Source organism: Mobula hypostoma, chromosome X1 (genome assembly GCF_963921235.1).
Source record: "Mobula hypostoma chromosome X1, sMobHyp1.1, whole genome shotgun sequence".
NCBI classification, from domain to species: Eukaryota; Metazoa; Chordata; class Chondrichthyes; order Myliobatiformes; family Myliobatidae; genus Mobula; species Mobula hypostoma.
This window is the reverse complement of record NC_086128.1, coordinates 42,857,391-42,880,572: the sequence shown is the minus strand read 5'-3', so window position 1 is coordinate 42,880,572 and position 23,182 is coordinate 42,857,391. Positions and strand designations below refer to the sequence as shown.

Genomic DNA, 23,182 nt, shown 5'->3' with positions numbered 1-23,182 from the left:
GTGACACACCACTCGTCACTGGCCTCCAATCAAAGAGGCAGCCATCTACTACCGCTCTCTTGCTTCTCCCACAAAGTCAATGTTGAATCCAATTTACTATCTTGACCTCAATACCAAGCAACTAAACCTTCTTGACCAAGCCTCCTATGTGGGACTTTGTTAAAGGCTTTGCTAAAGTCCATCCACTGCCTTGCCTTCATCAACTTTCCTGGTAACTTCCTCGAAAAACTCCATAAGGTTGGTTAGACATGACCTACCATACACAAAGCAATGTTGACTATTCCTAATTAGTGCAATCTTCTTTAGAAACATTAAAACTTCCTTCTAACCTGCACATTTCATTTCCCCAACTACAATTCGGTGTCGTTCCTCAGGAGGTATAAGTCTTAATGTTACCTATGAAAAGTAGAACCATGTCTTTCAGTTAAATGATGTAACTGCCTTTCATGACAAATCAGTTCACCAAATGTTTCGGATGCAAGCACGCTATTTGCTAACATGTGTTTATTATAAAGCCAATAATTTTAAAGATGTATATGCATTATGGAAGCTGGAAGTGATTAAGCATCTACCAGATCCACAATGTTTTAAGGATGGAAAAAAATTAAGATTAAGATTGCTGTAGAAATACAGGAAATATATGATTATACACTGTTTCATTCCATTTGTGGTTTGTGCCATGAATTAAACTCATTCCAAACATTTTCTAAAATCACATACAATTATTGAGCATATGAACATTACTGCAAACTTAATGTAATCATCATGATACTCAATGAGATAAATCTCCTTTCTTCTTCTTCCCATATTACCTACTTGTATCCATCATCTCCTGCAACTAGAATAGTATTTCTCCATCCCCACTCCAACTTCCACTCATAACTACTAACACGAGACCCTTCAAACCAGACTAAATCAAGTTAATGAACCAATATTATCCAAAATACATTTAGCACCACTTAAGAATGACTACTCCAGCACACTATGGCTTTGAAGTAGGACATTCACAATGAAGAATTAATGGAAGTGTTGTAGTTGATCTAAATTTGAAAAATTAGTTAGAAGAGGGAGGAATGAAGACCACAAATCATTTTCTTATTCTGAAGTTTGGCCTATATTAGCTTTCTTCCACACATTTATACTGATGTGTCAATATAAAATATCCAGATAGTGAAAAGAAAACAACTACCTGAAGAAAACTTGAATATATGAAAAAAAATCAAACCCCCATTTTTTCATTTGTTTGGAAAAGTACATTCTGTGTATCTTTATTGACGCCAAGTACAAGAATCAGTAATCAAAACTCTTTGGCCAGTTTAGAAAAGGATAATGCAAAGCATCATGTAGTCTACAATAGAACAGAGCTGGACCATGAATCACAGAAAATGTACTTAAAAAGAGTATTTCACAAAAACAAAACTTACTGTTGATACAAATCAGTTTGTATTTAGAATTCCGATAACTGCTAATAAGTAAATGACAATACCTTCATGGCCTCACTTTTATCACCTTAATCTCTATTTGTTTTGTAACATCCTGAGATATGTGTGATCCTCCAATTCTGGCCTCAAACATTCTCAAACTTACTTGCTCTATCATTAGCAGCAGTACTTTTAGGTTTTGGAATATGCTCCATAAGCCTTTCCACCTTTCTAACTCTCTTCCTTTAAGGCACCCATAGCCTAAGTGCTTTCACAGTTTTTGATCACATCCTTAGTAGTAGCCCAGCATTCATTTTTGTTTGATAACATTCCTGCAAAGCACCATGAGAAATTTTGCAATGTTAAAGGAGCTTTACAAATAGAAATTAATGTTCAGTTAAATTTGAATACATTGCATAACAAGATTGCTCTACATAGTCATATGCGGAATTATTAACTAAATAGAAAATACTCCAAACTACAGCCATGTTCTGTCCTTAAACAGAACAGACATTCCATTTCAACAGAGAAAATTAGTCTCATAAGTTTTAATCTCCAATATCCCTCTCACTGAGAAAACACATCTAACAGATTTCTATCCAAATAACCCCAACTCATGTTGGCTGTGTGTAAGCATGAAGCCACTCGTCAACATAAATGATACAAAACTTTGATGCAATGAGCTTTTGTTAGACTTGCCCTAATTTTGCTTCCTCCAATTCTACGTTTCCAACACAAATGCTTACTTTAGCAACTCAAAATAAAGAACTTCTCTTGTTCAGATTTACTGTTTTTCTGAGAAACTTATAAACTATTCAATGGGCAAAAAAAATTCCCATATTTCAAAAAGCAGTTCATTTTGTTTACAAAATAGCTATTAAAATGAAGATACATTAAATGACACATCTTTAATATTCTAGTCAAAATTTTCAATGCACTTTTCAGCCATCTTGGGAACAAACGATTTCAGGAAATGGAAGAATTCTACAAATAAAGTACAGTCTGGAATTGGTGCAACTCTGATCACAGTCCTCGTGTCTTCATTACCTCCAACCAGAAAGGCACTTAATTTAAATGTTATTAATGGACTAGATTTATCTCCAATCCCCTCCTGCTGCAATATAGCTTCAGTAACTTTTGCCTCAGTTTCTAAGGAACTGGTAACTGAGTGATCATCTGCATCAGATTCATTTGTTCTGTAACGAAGCTGACGTCTAATTTTTCTCCGTCCAATCCATATTCTGTTCCAAACAGCACACTTCCAAGTTACTTCTCCTTTGTACAACAGAACTTCAGTCTTTGCTCTTTTGGCATTTGATGTTTCTGCTAACTCTTCCACAGGATATGGTCTCTTCAACCCAAAGTTGATCTCTTCTTCTTTAATCTTAGCTTCACCCAAACTAGGGATCTTGGCATCGTTGATCTGTACATCATTTTCCCCAGTAAATGAACAGCTGCATTTAAGGACAGACTCCATTACATATATAACGGCATGACACACTTTGTCAAACCAAACTTCTCTAAAATCTGGAGATCCATGTAGTCTTTCCCTTGTTTGCTCGGAAAGGCATGACAGTTTAAAGGGGATACTCAACATATTCTCACCATCGCTCATTTCTTTGCCTGGACTATGATCTCCAAGTGGAGAAGATGCAGGGGAACAGTCAGTACTACTTAAAGGTTGAAACAATCTGACTATACCCCAGACCTTCCCTTTGTTAGATTTTCTCTGGTACTGCAGGCTTCGACAGTATTTGCAGGCTTCATCCAACTGCCGCTTAAACCTTTGTGCTGTCCTTTCATTGACATTTCCTGAAACATTATGACTCAGTTCAAATGGATCCTGGATATTAATTGGACCAATTTTAAATTTTTTATCAGAATCAGGACCAATAAAGTCAGTTACAAGGTGAACTTTGCCGTCCTTCAATGAAATGACAGTTCCAGCGTAGTCAAATTCAGCATAAAACTTATAGAACTCTGCAAGTAGTACACCTGTTGCAAACAAAAATGTGTCAGATTTCCAAGGATAATTATTCATGCTATGCAAAATTTAACCTCACCATCTTTTTAGAAGTTTCCCTCTGTCAACAAGAAGGTTCTAAATGCTGGTGTGGCAGTGACAGAGGTTATTGAAAGGAGGAATGAAATGTATCACTTCAATCACCCACATTCAGCAATAAAAACTGAAGAAATGTGAAGCAGTAAGGTGCCAACTGAAGCAGCCTTGAACTTGCTCCAAATTGCAATGATTATTAAGCAGAAGATGCTGACAATGGAAATATAAAGACAGAATGCTGAAAATTCCTAATGAAAGGTCATCAATATGAAACAATAACTCCATTTCTGTCTTGACAGTGGCTGCCTGATCTGACTAATTTCATATAACCATCCCTGAAAATGGAGCTGAATACAGATTACTTACACAAGCAATATGCAAGACCACAACTACCACAGAACTGAATTTCATTTTGCCTAAATTAAAATGTAATATTATTGCATTATGTCCATTAATTTTAAAAAATATAAATGCTCAACATACACAGTACGACAGGCAACATCAGTGGAAACAGAAGAGTGTGTGTTTCAGGCCTGAAACATCAACTGTTTCCCTTTCTACAACACTTTGTTAATATTTTTAATTTCCAGCATTGTTTGCGAATAATTTTAAAGTTTCAATTAACATTTAACAACCTGTTTACATAAAACTTAAAAAGAATAAAACACTAATTTTAAAGTTACAGTCAGTCAGAACCAAATACTTACATAAACTTTCAGTGTTTTTACTGGCTTCAATTTTAGAGCAATCTCTTGGAAAAGTGCAGTCCCAGCCATCAATTATACACTGGTCTTCCTCACCTTAATAAGAAGTTTTCTGTTAAGTTCCATTTCACTGAAAGGTTGTACAAAACTTAAATATAAATATGATAATTGTAATAATTTAAATTCATTATCTGCATAGAATGGCAATTTGTAAGCTACAGCATACCTTCACAATCAATTATTTACTGAGGCTATGGATACTTTCAACTGTTAACTTTCTCAATGCATGCTCTCAGAATAATGACATTCTAGTTTGATTTACTTTAACTACTCCTATTTTACGAGAGTCCCTTTATAATAGATCTACACAGTAAAATTCAAACTTGTGTACAAATTAAAAGCTCCTATACAATTCCAGTTTCATCAAAAGGTTCTAAATACTTTATAGAGTTGAAGGAAGATTTTGGTGATCTCCACAGTCCCCTGTAGAGGTCATTATTTAACCATCCAAGATCTCCCTTCCTAACAATGCAAAGGCAAAACAACTGCTAAGGCTGACAGTCATTCTATGGAAGGCAGTCAGAGTAACATAGCCCAGGCCCTTTGGGTCAACTGGTCCATGCCAACCAAGATGCCCATCTACACTAGTCCCATTTGCCCACATTTGACCAATATCCTTCTAAACCTTCCCTATCTATGTACCTGTCCAAACGTCTTTAAATTTTGTTACAGTATTGTACTTGTGTCAACCACTCTGTATGCAGCTCATTCCATATACGTACCACGCTCAGTGAATACCACTCTCCTAATCCAGTAACACATGAAAAATCTGTTCACAGTAGTGAAGCTTTGACCCTGTTTTCTCGTATATCCATACCTGCATGCTCTTTCAAATGGTTCACAGTGGGAAGAACTGGAGATGTTCGGTTCTGAAGGAAGAACACAACTAAGAGAGTAACTGCATAATTATTCATCAACGACCCCCCTCCAAAAGGATTTCCTGAAGCAAAAGTGAAAAATAAGTTATGTAGCCAAATGGGTGGAAACATTTTTGTCTAAGAACATTGAAACAGCTAAAACTAGCTAGATGCTGTTTTTAAAAAATATATAGATTTAACAATATAAACAGAATCTAAATTTTTCTATATTTCATCTGGAATTCATTTCATTGAGAATGCTATACCACAAATACAGCAATATTCCCACACATGTATATTACAGTTAAATACACATTAAAGTGAATTTTACATTAATGTATAGTTCCTCGACTGACGCAAGCCAACTCAAAAGTTAGCAATTTGGAAATAAAACCCTGCAATAGTGTGCCTGATTTAAGTCCATCTAATGGAAGTTTTATCTGCAAAATATGATACAGGTGCACATTCCTTTATCCAAAATTCTGAAATCCAAAAACCTAAGTTTTTTTCGCCAACAGCTGACGTCACTCAGGTGTGACGTGGCAGCACTAACAGAGGCTGCCAGACGTCAGTTGTGGCCCAGCGCTCGTACTGGTTACACGTGTTCGCTGATATTTTGTGTTCACTGTTGACTTTGTGTTTAATTTCACTATGAAAATGTCAAAAAGAGCTGCAGAGACCCCTATGTGTAACAATGAGAAAAAGAAAAGGAAGCATCTATCATTATCAATAACGCAGAAAGTGGAGTTATTGCAGAAGCTTGATCGTGGTGTGTCTGTGCGGCGTCCTACTGAAGAAAATAGTGTCGGAGCTACCACTGTATATGATTTAAATAAACAGAAAGACAAGTTACTGAAGTTTTATAGTGACAGTGATGTTCTACATTTATTCCAATAAGTCATTTACCATGTGTTTGACTCGGTTCGTTTGAAACTGTATATTTTTATGTTTTATTGAATGTTTTTGTTGGAAATAAAATTTCTTCTTGTGATTATTCCCTAAACAATACAGTATAACAATTACTTACATAGCACTTACATTGTATTAGGTATTATAAGTAATCTAGAGATGATTTAAAGTATACGGGAGGATGTGCGTAGGTTTGGTGAGCCACTGGGTCTTTAAGTCCACCGCACTGAGACAGGTTAAATAAGGGACTTGAGCATACGTGTTTTTTGGTATTGGGGGGGGGGGTGTTCTGAAATCTGAAAAATTCTGAAATCCTAACTGTAACTGGCCCCAAGGATTTCGGATAAGGGATTGTGGACCTGTATCTGAACACATTTATTTTTGAATATATAATGTATTGAAAAGTTGATGGATGGTATTTAAAGGACTCAAGAGAATAGTCACCTTAATTTTTCTTACTTGAAGGAGGGGAAATGTTTGACTAAATGGTTGTATTAGCCATACTACACAACCTATGATATTCTTGCAAAATGTAAGCGATGATGAACTCATTTGCAGAAGGTGTTTCAGCTAACCCCGATCATGCCCTAATCCAGTTTCAAACATGGTCACTTTTGGCATCCAGCTAGTTACCTACACTGGCCAAAAATTATGATTGAAATTATAGTTTTACACATTCTACCAGATGATCATTAAAGTATAGTACATCTTACCACATAAATTGGAGAACAATTGGAGTAAGATTTAATTTAAAACATAAAAATGACTAATGATGGTTCTTCACTTAAAAAGATCCTTTCAGTAGTTCAGTGGTTGTTTATCATATGCAACCATGGATGGCAAGTGTTGAAAGGACAAACTAAAAACAAAAAATACTAGAAATATCCTGCAATTGAAGGGCATCTTGAAAGAGAAACAGAGCTACAGTTTCACATTAATTACATTTTGTCAAAGCTCTTTAAAGTCAACAATCTACAATATTTTCTTCCAGAGAATTAGTATACCTTTCCAACATTTTCTACTTTTAATTCAGGAATACATGGAACTTTGCCCTTTTCAGTTTCAGGATTAAATATGTCCATGGCCTATATTTTTAAAAGTTAATTCATGGAATGTGGAATTACTGTACAAGCATTGTTCCTCATTACCACTTCAAGTGCATTTAAGGATGGGCAGTTTTCTTGAATCTCTACAATCTTGTGAAAAGCAAGTAATGGATTCTGTACAGATCCCTGTCCATTTACAACCATTTTCTTCTTGGATTCTGATGGTGAGAGTAAATGACTGAAGCTCCAAAAAGATGATCACATTTCTGAAGTTTATAAAAGTCTTGGTCTTGAACATGATTGTTAAAAGGAGTTCATTATCTGACCTTGTACGAGGCATTCCACTTTCCAGCTCTAGCTGCTTACCTCTTAAGTACCAAGAGGATGATATCAAGAGTGTCAGAGCTACACACCACTTTACATCTCCATGCTGTCTGTCATGGAAAGAGCACACAAAACTTAACAGGATTGATGGGTTTCCCATCTTTTTTAGATTGCAAATAAGCCTGCTGATGGATGTTGGATCCCATGGTTAAATCAACAAAGAGAATGTAAAATGGTTAATGCTGCTAGAGACATTGGTGCAGGGAATCTAACATACCACTAAGTGATCTTCCAGTCTGATCTCACAGTTTATTTAGATTCACAGCTTCTGCCATTGAAAAGACCACCCTTGTGATTTTGGATGACCCTTCAAATTTCCTGCCAACTTTCATAAACACAAAATAATCCGCAGATGCTGGGGTCAAAGCAACACTCACAACACGCTGGAGGAACTCAGCAGGTCGGGCAGCATCCGTGGAAAAGATCGGTCGACGTTTCAGGCCAGAACCCTTCGTCAGGACTGTAGAGGGAAGGGGCAGAGGCCCTATAAAGAAGGTGGGGGGGAGGGTGGGAAGGAGAAGGCTGGTAGGTTCCGGGTGAAAAACCAGTAAGGGGAAAGATAAAGGGGTGGGGGAGGGGAAGCAGGGAGGTGACAGGCAGGAAAGGTGAAGAAGGAATGGGGGAAAGCACAATGGGTAGTAGGAGGTAGAACCATGAGGGAGGTGTGGTTCCAGAGATTTTGATCGATTTAAGTGAGAACTTTTATCTATGAATCACATACCACTTTTTTCCCCCACAGTAAAAAAGGGAAATTTGTAGAGCATAAAGAACCAAAAATTCAAAAGAACTTAAATGCCAGCAGTTTAAAAGTATTCATCCCCCTTTGCTGAACCACCTCTCGCAGCTGTTACAGCCAGTAGTCCTTTTGGACAAGTCTCTTAACTTTGCACAACATCTTGGAAGTAAGATTTGCACATTCCTGCTCAAACGATGTCAGGTTAGTTGGGGACAGCAAGCTTGAGGCCTTGCCAGAGATGTTCAATTGGGTTAAGGCCATATGTCTGACTGGGCTTTGTGCTACCTGACTGATATGCAATATTAAATATATGCCACACATTCCACGAAAAAAAAAACACTTCCTTGCCTGTAAAGACTTTGCAAAGCATCATTTAGAGGATACTATAAAAACATTGAATGAGGTCTCGCGTTCTGATGAGACTAAAGTGGAAACTTTTGGCCTCAACACCAAGTGGTATGTGTGGCATAAATCTAATACTGCACACAGGTCAGGTAACACCATCCTTACTGTAAAGTATGGTGGGGGTAGCATCATGCTATGGGGGTGCCCTTCAGCAGCAGAGATGTAAAATCTGGTCAGGATTGATGGGAAGATGAATGCTGCTAAATACAGAGAGATCCTGGATAAAAACCTGCAACCATCTACCAGAAAGCTTAAATTGGGGAGGAAGTTAGTCTTTTTCACCAGGACAACCACCCAAAGCACACTGCCAGAGCAACTATGGAATGGGCTTCAAATAAGAAATATATGTTCTTGAGTGGTCCAGACAGAATCCTAATGTCGACCCGATTGAACATCTCTGACAAGACCTCAAGATTGCTGTACAGCGCCGCTCCCCAAATAACCTGACACAGCTTGAACATTTTGCAAGGAGAAATGGGCAAATCTTGCTCCATCACATTCTGCAAAGCTAATAGAGACTTATACAAAAAGACTACTGGTTGTTCAACTTAGTACTGAGCAAAGGGGGATAAATATTTTTTGAACTGTTGACATTTCAGTTTCTGAATTTTTAATTTTTCATGCTTTACAATTTTTCTTGATTTTTTTTGGGCTCTACTGTGAAAAAAGGAGCACGTGATTCACAAATAAAAATTCTCAGTTAAGCTGATCAAAATCCCTGGTTGTTATACTCATTGATATGAACAAAGGGTTCAAAGGTTCATTTATTATCAAAGCATGAATGCAGTATACAACTCTGAGATTCGTCTTCTCCAGATAGCCACGACACAAAGAACACCATGGAAGTCGTTCACAGAAAAACGTCAGCCTAATTGAGGAACCGTGTGGCTGAGTACTTTTTCAAAGCAATGTACATGAGCAACAACTTTAAAGGCTCATTCAATTAGTTAAAATTTCCATTCACTCTTGTCTTCACCCTCTACTTAGGTGAATGCTCATGGTCTCAAAATTACATATACAATAACTGCAGCTGAGGGAGAATATCTTACCAGCCAAGTGTTTCTGTTTTGCCCAATGGCGAATAGCATAAACCAGAGACCTCACTCTTGGATCCAATGAAGCACACAGCTGAAGAAACATTGTGTTACGTACAGCCAATCTATAAAATACAACATTTTCTATTATTCTTATAAGAATTTCAAGCCATCTAATAAAATGCTTTATTTAGCTTTTGTTAGCTTTACTTTGTTTTGTATTAAAAATCATAGTTAATTTTGATCTTATAATAACTAAAATCACCACTCTGTAGTGAAGATCACTGGCACAGAAATTTTAATTATATGAAGTTATAGTTTGACATACGCAGGAAAAACATTTTTTAAAAAATCATGAAAGACCAAGTTCTCAGAGACATAATTTATTAAGAATGCCTAAGCCACTTCAGAGGATCACAAGCCTAAACAGGACATTACCTTTTGACCAACATCTTTATCAAAGAAATGAAATCCAATGAAGATCTTAAAAAGGAGGAGAAACTGGAGATTTGGTAAGATTTAGGATATGAATTACACAGCACAGGGAAAAACAGCTGAAGTTGGGAGAGCTATGGAGTCAGAGGAATGTACAGAGATACTCTACAGGTACAGAGATAAGGAGAAGAAAGACCATGATGGAATTTTAAATTTGTAGTTGGGAGTTCTGACCACCTAATTAAGAAAAGTGTGAGGAGGACTTAGTAAATAGATATATTCAGAAAGTTTGGATAAACAGAAATAAAGATAAAAATAGATCAGGAGATTACTATAAATGACAAAGTTATTAATTAAGATTTCAGAGGTAAATTGCTCAAGTTTGAGTTTGGCCATTTTATGGGAATCAATCAGCTGGAAAGTATAAGGGATTTTGGACAGCTTGGGATTTAGAATGCAGAAGAGCACAAGGAAGTTATCAGGAAAGGAGAGAAAATGATGAGGGTACAGAGATAGTAGACAGGGTCAAAGGGGATGACTCATCCTCCTTCAACTTTAATGTAAGAAACTCTTCTAAAGCAAGATAACAAATAGAGTGAAGGAATCCACAAAGAGGTACAAATGAATATTACCATATACATCACAAGGCTGAAACCATACAAATGCAAATATTGCCAATTACTAGTGTGTAGTTGTAGAAAAGTAGGAAAGGATTTTAACGGAGTGCAAAGAAAATTGTACTAGGAATAGAAAGTGAAGGCACTGCTGAAGATACCCTTCCTTTGGCAAGTCCCAATTTAGTTGGATATAATGGAAGTTTACAGCATATTCAATGACCTTGAAGAGATTAGGGACAGAATGGTTGTTTGCAAGGAAACCAGATTGGTTTATGAGGATTTGGAAAGTTAATTAGAAAGATAAGAAAGGAAGAAAGAGATGGGGAACTCAGCAGTGATAATGTGCTCAAAGAAACAGACTCATGAAAAAGTTCTCAGAAAGGGTTTTAGGGATAATGGGAAAGAAATTAAATAATTGTAGGTTCACAACTAAACCAGTTTAATTCTTGTATCTATGCTTCACACTTAACGATTAAGATGGTGGAATAAAATTTGTTTGTGATGGAATGTTTCCTTTCTCTAATTATAAATATAAACAATTAGCTTGGTATGCACAGTACCTATTATTAATAGAGATGTCTCCTTGCAAGCCTGATTCCTTATGAATAAATTTCACCACAGGTAGCCTGGCAGTTGTAACAGCTTGAACCTTGTGAACACCTGGAACACACTTCTGTAACACTGTGGCTACAAGTTCAAGTATTTCAGGTGTTGTAGACGTTTTCAAGTCAATGTCCGATAAGATCGAATCCTCAGGTTGGCTTTCAGACTGAGCATCCTGTTTAACATCTTTAACACCCTGCAACTATATATAAAAAAAATATTATTTGGATGAATTCTGCTGCTATTATTAATTTTCAACTCTTAGGCGGTCACCTTCACCTTCATAGCTGGAATTTATTAAATTTTAATGAGCTATGAAATAGTTAAAACCACTGGGGAAATTTCAAGTGAGGACTCCAAAACAAACTGGATTTAGAATCTATTTTTTCAGCACTATACTGAATATCAATATTAAAGTTACTCAGATTTTGTTCTCAGGAGTTCAATCAAAGGTTACACCAGTTATTGTGAAGTAATTACCTAAGAAATCTATTAACTTGCCTCTCAATGAAACAAAGCTTACTAAGAGCGAAAAAATGACAACTTAATTTCAAAGCAGCTTCACTCATCCAATCTTAATTCAAGAAAACGTTACAAGATGGGAGATACTGCAACAGTATCTTTCCTGCCACCTGGATAATATGACTTCTGTTTGTTAGATTAAAGCATTTTGGAGCAGAACACCTAGCTATCAAAATTCAATGTTCTCCTCAGAAGAACAACTAGATATCAACCATACTTCATATCAACTAAATTGAGGCTCAATGTTAAAAAAAAACTTTTTTTTTTAGGAGCACAAGTTTCTGCAGTGTTGCTTAAATGTCAGTTTCAAATTGAAATCATTAACACTCTTTTGGGTTGTTTAAAACAATTCAATATGCCAAGTACACAACAACTGGGGAAATTCTAATCCACTCATGGTTTTAAACACTGGCCAAGTATTAACAGATTTCTCAAAGAAACGTAAAATATACTTCAGTCTTATCTGTAGCATTGGCATTTGCCTGGTAAGTCTTTGTATTTTCAAGATCCAGAAAGAGATCCATGTCACAGCCATGAATATCAAAGGCATTCACTGATGACCCAAAGGGCAAGATTTTACAACCTAAGTACAAAAACACAATATGTCACTTGCTGTTATGTTCTCATGTTCTAGTTAACAATATATTGAAAGAAAGTAGTACTTAAAAAACTAAACTGCTGTGTGAGTGAAATAAATTCTACCAACATATAAATGAAATAATGCCAGGAATACAATTTGTATAATGCTAGAGGTTAATTCATCTTTTCAACCCTGATACATGGATTCCAATCTATCCCAGACTGCCAGCATGAAAGACACATGGGCCCATTGCACTGTAATGTCACGAGTAAAGTCACCAAAAGCTGTATTCAAACATAAGAGTTAGCGAGAGAGAGAGAGCGAGAGAGAGCGAGAGAGAGCGAGAGAGAGCGAGAGAGAGCGAGAGAGAGCGAGAGATATACACACACACACACATATACATACTATAGCGATAGATAGATCGGGGGAGAGAGAGAAAACAAAACAATTATTAAAGATCAATGATAAAGATAAACAGAACACTTACCTGGGAAGAATTCTAAAAAGACCTCTTGTAATAGTGACACAATCAGCTTCCTAAGCATTCTTTCATCGTCTGTAAACTCAAACAACTCCAACAACTTCTTCAACTGTTCATCAACCTATCATAAAAGCCATTGCTGTAATTACTCAGAACAACAGGAGTAATCAACAGTTTTAGTTTTATATAGAAAATAATTTAATGTTTTGTGATACTAAATTGATCTCACAAGTGGATGGAAATTAAATGGAATAGTTTTTTTTTGTACAAAACTTGACAATGACTGTGTGGATAAATTCTACTGGAACTGATCAGATACTGTGAACAGATCCAAAGACTTTATAACAACAAAATTCAAGGAATTTGTAGGAAGAAAATTTATTTCTTTAGAACTTTAAACTAAAAATAAATTATAATTATAGGATAGCCGAGTTCTCAATATTGGATCATTTAATGATACATGGTAGTATAGAAGATATATGCACAATACTAATGGCTATTCTTCAAAAATGTTCCCTTCAGTCCATAGACAAGTTATAAAGCTGCAGTTATTCATATAACAATAAATTATTCAATTATTCACCATACTTGAAATTCTTTTCAAATTTACTCGCCTCTTCTCCACTATACCACCATCAAAAAATAACTTCCTGCTAACAGGCATTAGCTAAATTACCTGTTGGTATCAAAAGCAGCCCTATTAAATAATTTCTATTAGAATAATTTTTATAAACTTATAGAAAGTATAGTATTTCCTTAAATGAAAAATGAAAAACAAAAACAAAGCAAAAATTTTAACAGACCCACATTCCCAGAGATCATCACCAAACTGATAAGACGTGGGTACAAGGGGGCATAACATAGGACAGTAGTACTCTCTAGGCATCGGCACAATTCACCACATTGTACCAGCAGAGTGGCTTTGAGAACTAAACAAATGCTTTGTTTAAATATTATAGTGATTGGATTTAAAACAGAAATAGATCTGATTCCATGAGCCACAGGAACATTTGTCAATTTAGAAAAATGATGCTGAGATGTGCTACAAAAGAACCTCTACTTACAAAATAAGTGAATCTCAGATCAAGTTGTTTTCAGCACAGAAGAAACACCACCTTTCATTTATTTTCATAGTATTCCATTTAAACCCCAGTAAATTTTGAATTTTAAAACATTGTACAGTACAAATTTTTGTTTGGAAAAAAATTGTATAACTTATTTTGCTCCTATTACTGAGCAAAAGCCATAAGGGTAAAATGGTATTTATTATAATTGAATGCAAACTCAAAAAATATGGAAGAATTGTTCTAGTTTTATCTAAACTGCATCAACTTTAAATTACAATTTGCTGAAATATAATCAAGACATTTTAAAAGTTTTTTTTTCTTTTTTTTTTAGAGCCAGAGATCCCATTTAAAACAATGGATTAAGACCTCTACACCTTATGCTTAGGAGAAAGTCAGCTACATCTATTTTGTTTGCATCTGGTTTTGCAAAGAAAAATGTTATGTAATACCAGGCAGCTTTAGTCTATTAGTGAACAAAACAATGTTGAGTACAAATTAAATTGGAAATAAACAATTTACCAGATTCTCACTGGGGAATGTTGAGATTTTCCTGCCATAAATCTCAGTGAATTTCAGCATTTAACATAAATCCTTTTAAGTTACAGATAAGGAGAGTGAGGAAATACCTGCTGTATTTACCATATTAAATTTTCTATTAACTGCAAATTCATACTTGAAACACCCTTTTAAAGGCATTTTCCACCTTTCAGCCAAGAAACTACTTAGACCATAATTTCTAAACTGTCACTACTTTCAGATGAAGTAAATCTTCAAGTGATACCTTTCAAACAACAACATAGTTGAATGAAAAACAATAAAAAAAAATACACGTTGGGGAGAAGGGCAATGCATTCTAATTGAAACTGCACAATCATATCCCAAAGATTTGCTGCATCCACGAGGGATGATACTTACATCAACTGCTTGACAGAGAGCCAAAGACAATTCTTCAAAATCTATGAACAGTTTTTTCCCAGGATCCTGCTTTTTCTTTGGAATATACTTAAATTCCTTATACTCTCTCTGTTTCACTCTTAGCTTCTGACCGTTCATGGCGTGTTGTGGGATAGACAGCACTTTTTCCACTTCTTCATTACTTTCCATCTCAACAATTGCATATAATCCCTATTGATAAAAACATTGCATGGTTAATAAACCACAATCATTTACACTCAGTTTACATGCAGACTTAGTAAATTACCTTCAAGTCAGTCAATTGTTTACCTTTCTAACCAATCAGAAATTCCTTAAGAGAGGACCATGATTAAGTGCTATTATAGTTCTGGCAGGAAGTTTTAAAGGTGAAAGTAGCTTCAAAGAAATGGTACAGATATGAATGTGTGCTCATCTACAACAGCAGTGGTATGGAAGATAGCATTGTTAGACCACCTTTATCTCCTCTCCAAGGCTCTTGATTGAGTTTCCCTCCCCATACTAGTATTCTCCCACCAACATTTACCACAGTTACTCCGCCACTTTGAACAATTTCCAGATTTTATGATTATGGCTGATAATTTTCACCCTCTACATCCAACCCTCAATAGCTAGAGAATCTACAGCTCTCCAGATTTTCTTTGAAAAAGGTCAAAGTCCTTCTCCACAATCTCTACCATCACCCTCCTCCATCTAGCTGAACTAATTCTCAGTTTATGTTATTTATTCATCCTACTGGCTTCCTTCAAATAAATGTTACAGTGGAAAGTGATATGGGACAAGTAGGACATTCTTGTTATGGGGTCCTTTCTACACCTCATTCTCTGTTAACACTGATGGTTATTGTCAGTGCCACATGTTGCTCTTGACCTAATCTTGAAAGTTTCATCAATTCTGCTCCCAGATACTACCTTTACTTCTTGTAGTTCACCTGAGACTATTCCCTTCCCTTCTCTGATTTTTCTGTTTCATTTCCAGAAATATAGCTTGTAAACACCAAATATTCAGATTTTAAAATCAGTGTTTTTATTCGGTTCAAATGTCAGAATTTGAATCTGAGTTCTCCACAGATGCTGCTTAACCTGATGAATATTCTTATCATTTCCTGCTTTACAGCAGATTTTCAGGAAGCTTTGTTGTTTTTTTTCCACTCTTTAAATATATACAGGTGTCCCCCGCTTTTCGAACGTTCGCTTTACGAAACCTCACTGTTACGAAAGACCTACATTAGTTCCCTGTTTTCGCTAACAGAAGGTGTTTTCACTGTTACGAAAAAAGGCAGCGCGCGAAAAAAGTAGCCGCTCTCCCCCGGATTCGGAACTGCATTCTCGCCAGCATTACTTAAACACGTGTCTGTGAGCAGCCGTTAGCAAGATGAGTTCTAAGGTATCAAAAAAGCCTAAAAGAGCTCATAAGGGTGTTACACTTAGCGTAAAACTAGACATGATTAAGCGTTTTGACCGTGGTGAACGAAGTAAGGACAAAGTGAGTTTGGCTTGTGGAAGTTGTCGAAGGTGATGTTGAACAGGTTTTGGGATCCCATGACCAAGAACTGATAGATGAAGAGCTGATGCAATTGGAAGAGGAAAGGATAACAATCGAAACCAAATGCAGTAGCAAACGGACCGAAAGTGAAGTTGTCCAGGAACTGAACATGAAGCAACTGCATAAGATTTTCGCTGCAATGATAAAGTACGACCTTAATTTTGAAAGGGTACGTCGGTTCAGGGCATATTTGCAGGATGGTGTGAGTACTTACAAAGAACTGTATGATAGAAAAAAATGCACGAGGCTAGCAGTCAAGCATACTGTCGTTTTTCAAGCCTTCCACATCAGCCACAGCAGAAGACGAACCTCGAACTTCGACATCGAGGCAGGCAGACATAGAAGAAGATGACCCGCCTGCCCTGATGGAAACAGATGACACCTCAGTGTCCCACCACCCCAACCCCCGGGCCACGGACAGATACCGATCTGCGAAGAATGCAGCAGTAGCCGGGACGCACCCAGCACATCTTTAAGAAAAAAGTCGAAATAAACAAGCTAATCAATTAGGTGCCGCCTGGCACGTAAATGTCGGCCCAGATCAGAGGCGATTGCCGACAAATTAGGATCATATTGAAGTAAGCTGGGTTTTAACTTACTTTGTCCTTGTCCATTATCACGCTTGCAACTGTGCCAAAGTTTTGAAAGTAATCTGTTATCTCCAAGTTCGATGTGCCTTTTTGGAAACCACTAACAAACACACTCTTCTCTTGCTGCAACTTCCTGGTATTCCTCACACTCAAAAGCTTTTGATGTTTCTTTCCTTTAATGTGTTCAGTTAGGGAGGGACCTGAAAAACAAGAGTTCATAAACTATAAAGAGGGAATGACCATCTCTTTTTTCAAGCTATTTAAAATCAAATAAGGACTAAATTTACTTTGTGTGCTTCTCTTGAAACATAATTTACTTCAGGGATTCTGTGATGTGTCCAAGTATGTGTACAAGATGATGAGAGGCATTGATCATGTGCATAGTCAGAGGCTTTCGCCCAGGGCTGAAATGGCTAACACAAGAGGGCACAGTTTTAAGGTGCTTGAAAGTAGGTACAGAGGGGATGTCAGGGGTAAGTTTTTTTATGCGGAGTGGTGAGTGCGTGGAATGGGCTGCCATCGACTGTGCTGGAGGCGGATACAATAGGGTATTTTAAGAGTCTCCTGGATAGGTACATGGAACTTAGAAAAAAACAGGGCTATGGGTAACCCTAGGTAATTTCTAAAGTAAGTACATGTTCGGCACAGCACTGTAGGGCTGAAGGGCCTGTATTGTGCTGTAGGTTTTCTATGTTTCTAACTGAGCAATGAGAGGGCTTCAAAGAAGAATCAAAGTTTTGCATCATATATCTTGCACTATGATTTCAAGAGGTAACTTGAATACAGAAAGCTACAGCTCACTGACAATATGAAGCATAGACGTTTACGATAAATGGCAGGACTGAAAACGGAACATATTTTATGTTACATTTCCTAAATTCTGTATTCAACTTTAATTCTGATGAAGAAAAACTGGATGAAAAAGTACGCATAATTGTGTCCATGCTAATAGAGCCAGTGCTAGGACTACTGTATTTTATGATCCATATTAATTCTCCTTCTCATTTTTAAGAAATTATACACATATTGGAGAAAGTTCATTCGGTTGATTCCATGGGGAAGGGATGACCAGATGAAAAAGGTTGAATAAGTTGAGCCTATAATATTTGGAGTTTAGTACAGAGATGATCTCTGATTTGAAAAGGAAGAACTTAAAAAAACATGCAGTTGGGAATTAACATAATAGATGCTGAATGCTTCACCTAGTGGGATTATCTACAACTAAGGGGTATTAGAACCACAGAGCATTATAGCACAGAAACAGGCCTTTTGGCCATTCTTGGCTGTGCCAAACCATTTTTCTGCCTCGTCCCACTGACCTACACCTGGACCATATCCCTCCATACACCTCCCATCCATGTACCTGTCCAAGTTTTTCTTAAATGTTAAAAGTGAGCTTGCATTTACCACTTCATCCAGCAGCTCATTCCACACTCCTACCACTCTCTGTGTGAAGAAGCCCCCCTCCACTAATAGAAACATAGAAACATAGAAAATAGGTGGAGTAGGCCATTCGGCCCTTCAAGACTGCACCGCCATTTATTATGATCATGGCTGATCATCCAACTCAGAACCCCGCCCCAGCCTTCCCTCCATACCCCCTGACCCCCGTAGCCACAAGGGCCATATCTAACTCCCTCTTAAATATAGCCAATGAACTGGCCTCAACTGCTTCCTGTGGCAGAGAATTCCACAGATTCACCACTCTCTGTGTGAAGAAGTTTTTCCTAATCTCGGTCCTAAAAGGCTTCCCCTCTATCCTCAACCTGTGGCCCCTCGTTCTGGCCTTCTCCAACATCGGGAACAATCTTCCTGCATCTAGCCTGTCCAATCCCTTTAGGATTTTATACGTTTCAATCAGATCCCCCCTCAATCTTCTAAATTCCAACGAGTACAAGCCTAGTTCATCCAGTCTTTCTTCATAATGTTCTCTTTAAACTTTTCCCCCTTCACCCTTAACCCATGTCCTCTGGTTTTTTTCTCCCCTTGCCTCAGTGGAAAAAGCCTGCTTACATTCACTTTATCTATACCCATCATAATTTTATATACCTCTATCAAATCTCCCCTCATTCTTCTACGCTCCAGGGAATAAAGTCCTAACCTATTCAACCTTTCTCTGTAACTCAATTTCTCAAGTCCCGGCAACATCCTTGTAAACCTTCTCTGCACTCTTTCAACCTTATTTATATCCTTCCTGTAATTTGGTAACCAAAACTGAACACAATACTCCAGATTCGGCCTCACCAATGCGTTATACAGCCTCACCATAACATTCCAACTCTTATACTCAATACTTTGACTTATAAAGGCCAATGTACCAAAAGCTCTCTTTACAACCCTATTTACCTGTGACGCCACTTTTAGGGAATTTTGTATCTGTATTCTCAGATTCCTCTGTTCTACTGCACTCTTCAGTGCCCTACCATTTACCTTGTATGTTCTAACATTGGTTTGTCCTTCCAAAGTGCAATACCTCACACTTGTCTGTATTAAGGTCCATCTGCCATTTTTCAGCCCATTTGTCCAGCTGGCCCAAATTCCTCTGCAAGCTTTGAAAACCTTCCTCACTGTCCACTACACCTCCAATCTTTGTATCATCAGCAAGTTTGCTATCCAATTTACCACATTATCATCCAGATCATTGACATAGATGACAAATAACAATGGACCCTGCACTGATCCCTGTGGCACACCACTAGTCACAGGCCTCCACTCAGAGAAGCAATCCTCCACTACCACTCTCTGGCTTCTTCCACTGAGCCAATGTCTAATCCAATTTACTACCTCACCATGTATACCTAGCGACTGAATCTTCCTAACTAACCTCCCATGCAGGATCTTGTCAAAGGCCTTACTGAAGTCCATGTAGACGACATCCACTGCCTTCCCTTCATCTACTTTCCTGGTAACCACCTTGAAAAACTCAAATAGATTTGTTAAACATGACCTACCACGCACAAAACCATGTTGACTCTCCCTAGTAAGTTCTTGTCTATCCAAATACTTGTAGATCCTATCTCTTAGTACTCCTTCCAGTAATTTACCTACTATCGACATCAAATTTACCGGCCTATAATTTCCCGGATTACTTTTAGAGCCTTTTTTAAACAAGGGAACAACATGAGCTATCCTCCAATCCTCCGGCACCTCACCCGTAGATACCGACATTTTAAATATATCTGCCAGGGCCCCTGCAATTTCAACACTCGTCTCCTTCAAGGTCTGAGGGAATACCCTGTCATGTCCTGGGGATTTTCCTACTCTGATTTGCCTCAAGATAGCAAGCACCTCCTCCTCTTCAATCTGTATAGGTTCCATGACCTCACTACTTGTTTGCCTTATTTCCATAGACTCCAATTTCCTTTGTAAATACAGACGCAAACAACCCATTTAAGATCTCCCCCATTTCTTTTGGTTCCATACATAGCTGACCACTCTGATCTTCAAGAGGACCAATTTTATCCCTTTCTATCCTTTTGCTCTTAATATACCTGTAGAAGCTCTTTGGATTATCCTTCACCTTGACTGCCAAAGCAACCTCATGTCTTCTTTCAGCCCTCCTGATTTCTTACTTAAGTTTTTTTTTGCACTTTTTATACTCCTCAAGCACCTTATTTACTCCCCGTTTCCTATACATGTCATACATCTCTCTTCTTCTTTATCAGAATTCCAATATTCCTTGAGAACCAAGGTTCCTTATTCTTACTCACTTTGCCTTTAATTCGGACAAGAACATACAAACTCTGCACTCTCAGAATTACTCCTTTGAAGGCCTCCCAGTTACCAATCACATCCTTGCCAGAGAACAACCTGTCCCAATCCACGCTTTTTAGATCGTTCTCATTTCTTCAAATTTGGCCTTTTTCCAGTTTCGAACCTCAACCCAAGGACCAGATCTATCCTTGTCCATGATCAAATTGAAACTAATGGTGTTATGATCACTGGAACTAAAGTATTCCCCTACACACACTTCCATCACCTGTCCTAACTCGTTTCCTAATAGGAGATCTAATATTGCATACTTTCTTTCAGTACAAGTGGTATTGAGGCCAACCTAAGATGTCATCATCTTGCTGAATGGAGAATCAGGTCTGAGAGACCGATTGGTCTATTTCCATTTCTTATGTTATTTAAATATATTCAATTATTTTGAACCCTTTGGTTCTTTGGTTTTCTGTCCAGATGATATCAATGTGACGCACAAAAAAAGCAGAATATAGAGAGTGGAGCATTTTCATATCTTGCTGAAGTTCAAAATGTCTCAAAATCTCCAAAAAGTGCATGTTATCTATTGAAAGGGGAACATATATCTGCTCTGAAGCAATCATTTCCAACAGAAATAAAAGCACTAAACAAACTAAAACACGAGGAATTCTGCAGATGCTGGAAATTCAAGCAACGCACATCAAAGTTGCTGGTGAACGCAGCAGGCCAGGCAGCATCTCTAGGAAGAGGTACAGTCGACGTTTCAGGCCGAGACCCTTCCTCAGGACTAACTGAAGGAAGAGCTAGTAAGAGATTTGAAAGTGGGAGGGGGAGGGGAGAGATCCAAAATGACAGGAGAAGACAGGAGGGGGAGGGATGGAGCCAAGAGTTGGGCAGGTGATTGGCAAAAGGGATATGAGAGGATCATGGGACAGGAGGCCCAGGGAGAAAGAAAAGGGGGAGGGGGGGAAAACCCAGAGGATGGGCAAGGGGTATAGTGAGAGGGACAGAGGGAGAAAAAGGACAGAGACGTTCTGTCCGCCAGAGAAAGCAGAATCTCCCAGTGGCCACACATTTTAATCCCACATCCCATTCCCATTCAGATATGTCTATCCACGGCCTCCTCTACTGTAAAGATGAAGCCACACTCAGGTAGGAGGAACAACACCTTATATTCCATCTGGGTAGCCTCCAACCTGATGGCATGAACACTGACTTCTCTAACTTCCACTAATGCCCCACCTCCCCCTCGTACCCTGTCGTTATTCATTTATATACACATTCTCTCTCTCCTTTTTCTCCCTCTGTCCCTCTCACTTTACCCCTTGCCCATCCTCCTGTCCCATGATCCTCTCATATCCCTATTGCCAATCACCTGTCCAGCTCTTGGCTCCATCCTTCCCCCTCCCATATTCTCCTATCATTTTGGATCTCCCCCTCCCACTTTCAAATCTCTTACTAGCTCTTCCTTCAGTTAGTCCTGACGAAGGGTCTCGGCCCGAAACATCAACTGTACCTCTTCCTAGAGATGCTGCCTGGCCTGCTGCGTTCACCAGCAACTTTGATGTGTGTTGCTTGAATTTCCAGCATCTGCAGAATTCCTCGTGTTTGCGAGAATGAGGGATGACCTTATAGAAATGTTTAAAATTATGGAGGCAGAGATAAAGTGAACAATAGCAGTCTTTGCCCAAGGTAAGGGACTTGGGGGCATAGGTTTAGAGTGAGAGGGGAACGACTTAAAAGCAACCAAAAGGCAACTTTTTCCACAGCGAGGGTGGTGGGTATATAGAATGAGTTGAGGTAGGTACAATGGTGTCATTTGAGAAGCACTACGTGTAGGGACAGGTCTTGAGGAGCATGAGCCAAATCCAAATAATTGGAGTCATCTGGATAGGCGCCATAATAGACATGGACTCATTTGGCCGAAAGGTCTGTATCCATGCTATATTGCTCTCAGGCTCTTCCACCAATCTGGGGTGAAGATGAGGCAGTTTTGAAGGAGGTAAAGAAGTGAAATTGAGCGCAAGACATACATGAGGTAAAAAAAAACAGGTGGCTATGGAATAGTGGGGGAAATGTAGGGGGCAATCAGAAACCGGGGATGGCGGTGAGGGGAAAAGGGGCCAATCGCAGGGCAAAGGTGAGGGTGGGGAGCAAAATCACAGGCCGGGGATGGCGACGCGCTCAAAACCCTCTCCCCAACTCATTGGCCGCTGCGCGCACCCGTCGCCCTACCACTGCTAGCCGTGCGCGCTCCCGAAACCTCCCGCCCGCGGACTCACTGTTGGGAACTCGGATATCGCAGAGTGAACAGTGATAACCGCCACGCCCGAGCGGCTTGACATCCGACTCGTTCATCGCCCCACTCCCCTCGAACTCCTTCAGTACGAATGTGCTGGGGACCGTGCAACGGCCTCTTCAAACCTTCCCACCGCCGTACCGTGCCGCCATCTGATTCCTCCCCCGAGTCCCAGTACCCGGACAGATGT

The 23,182-nt window shown here is 38.5% G+C and overlaps 1 protein-coding gene across 2 annotated transcripts; it reads right to left on the bottom strand.

Annotated features, from left to right (window-relative positions):
- Positions 1-1,235: 1,235 nt before the first annotated feature.
- Positions 1,236-23,182, bottom strand: tut1 (terminal uridylyl transferase 1, U6 snRNA-specific). 2 transcript variants are annotated; one of them, XM_063038033.1, is made up of 10 exons: positions 22,976-23,182; positions 16,998-17,188; positions 14,836-15,045; positions 12,860-12,974; positions 12,245-12,375; positions 11,228-11,472; positions 9,631-9,740; positions 5,062-5,184; positions 4,188-4,280; positions 1,236-3,416 (listed from the first exon to the last, which is right to left on the bottom strand). In XM_063038033.1, exons 1-10 carry the CDS (start codon positions 23,049-23,051, stop codon positions 2,338-2,340), a joined length of 2,373 nt encoding a protein of 790 aa, XP_062894103.1. In that variant the 5' UTR covers positions 23,052-23,182; the 3' UTR covers positions 1,236-2,337. The 2 variants fall into 2 exon arrangements, with proteins under 2 accessions (XP_062894103.1, XP_062894104.1); XM_063038034.1 differs by having other exon boundaries at positions 12,275-12,375.

Bases quoted from the DNA above. Each gene is read 5' to 3' on its own strand.
- tut1 (XM_063038033.1), bottom strand. From the start codon at position 23,051: ATGAACGAGTCGGATGTCAAGCCGCTCGGGCGTGGCGGTTATCACTGT. The intron at 15,046-16,997 runs GTAAGTTAAAAC...TTTTATCAATAG, and splicing joins TGATAATGGACAAGGACAAA to GGATTATATGCAATTGTTGA. The intron at 12,376-12,859 runs GTAAGTGTTCTG...TTTTGTACTTAG, and splicing joins CTTTTTAGAATTCTTCCCAG to GTTGTAAAATCTTGCCCTTT.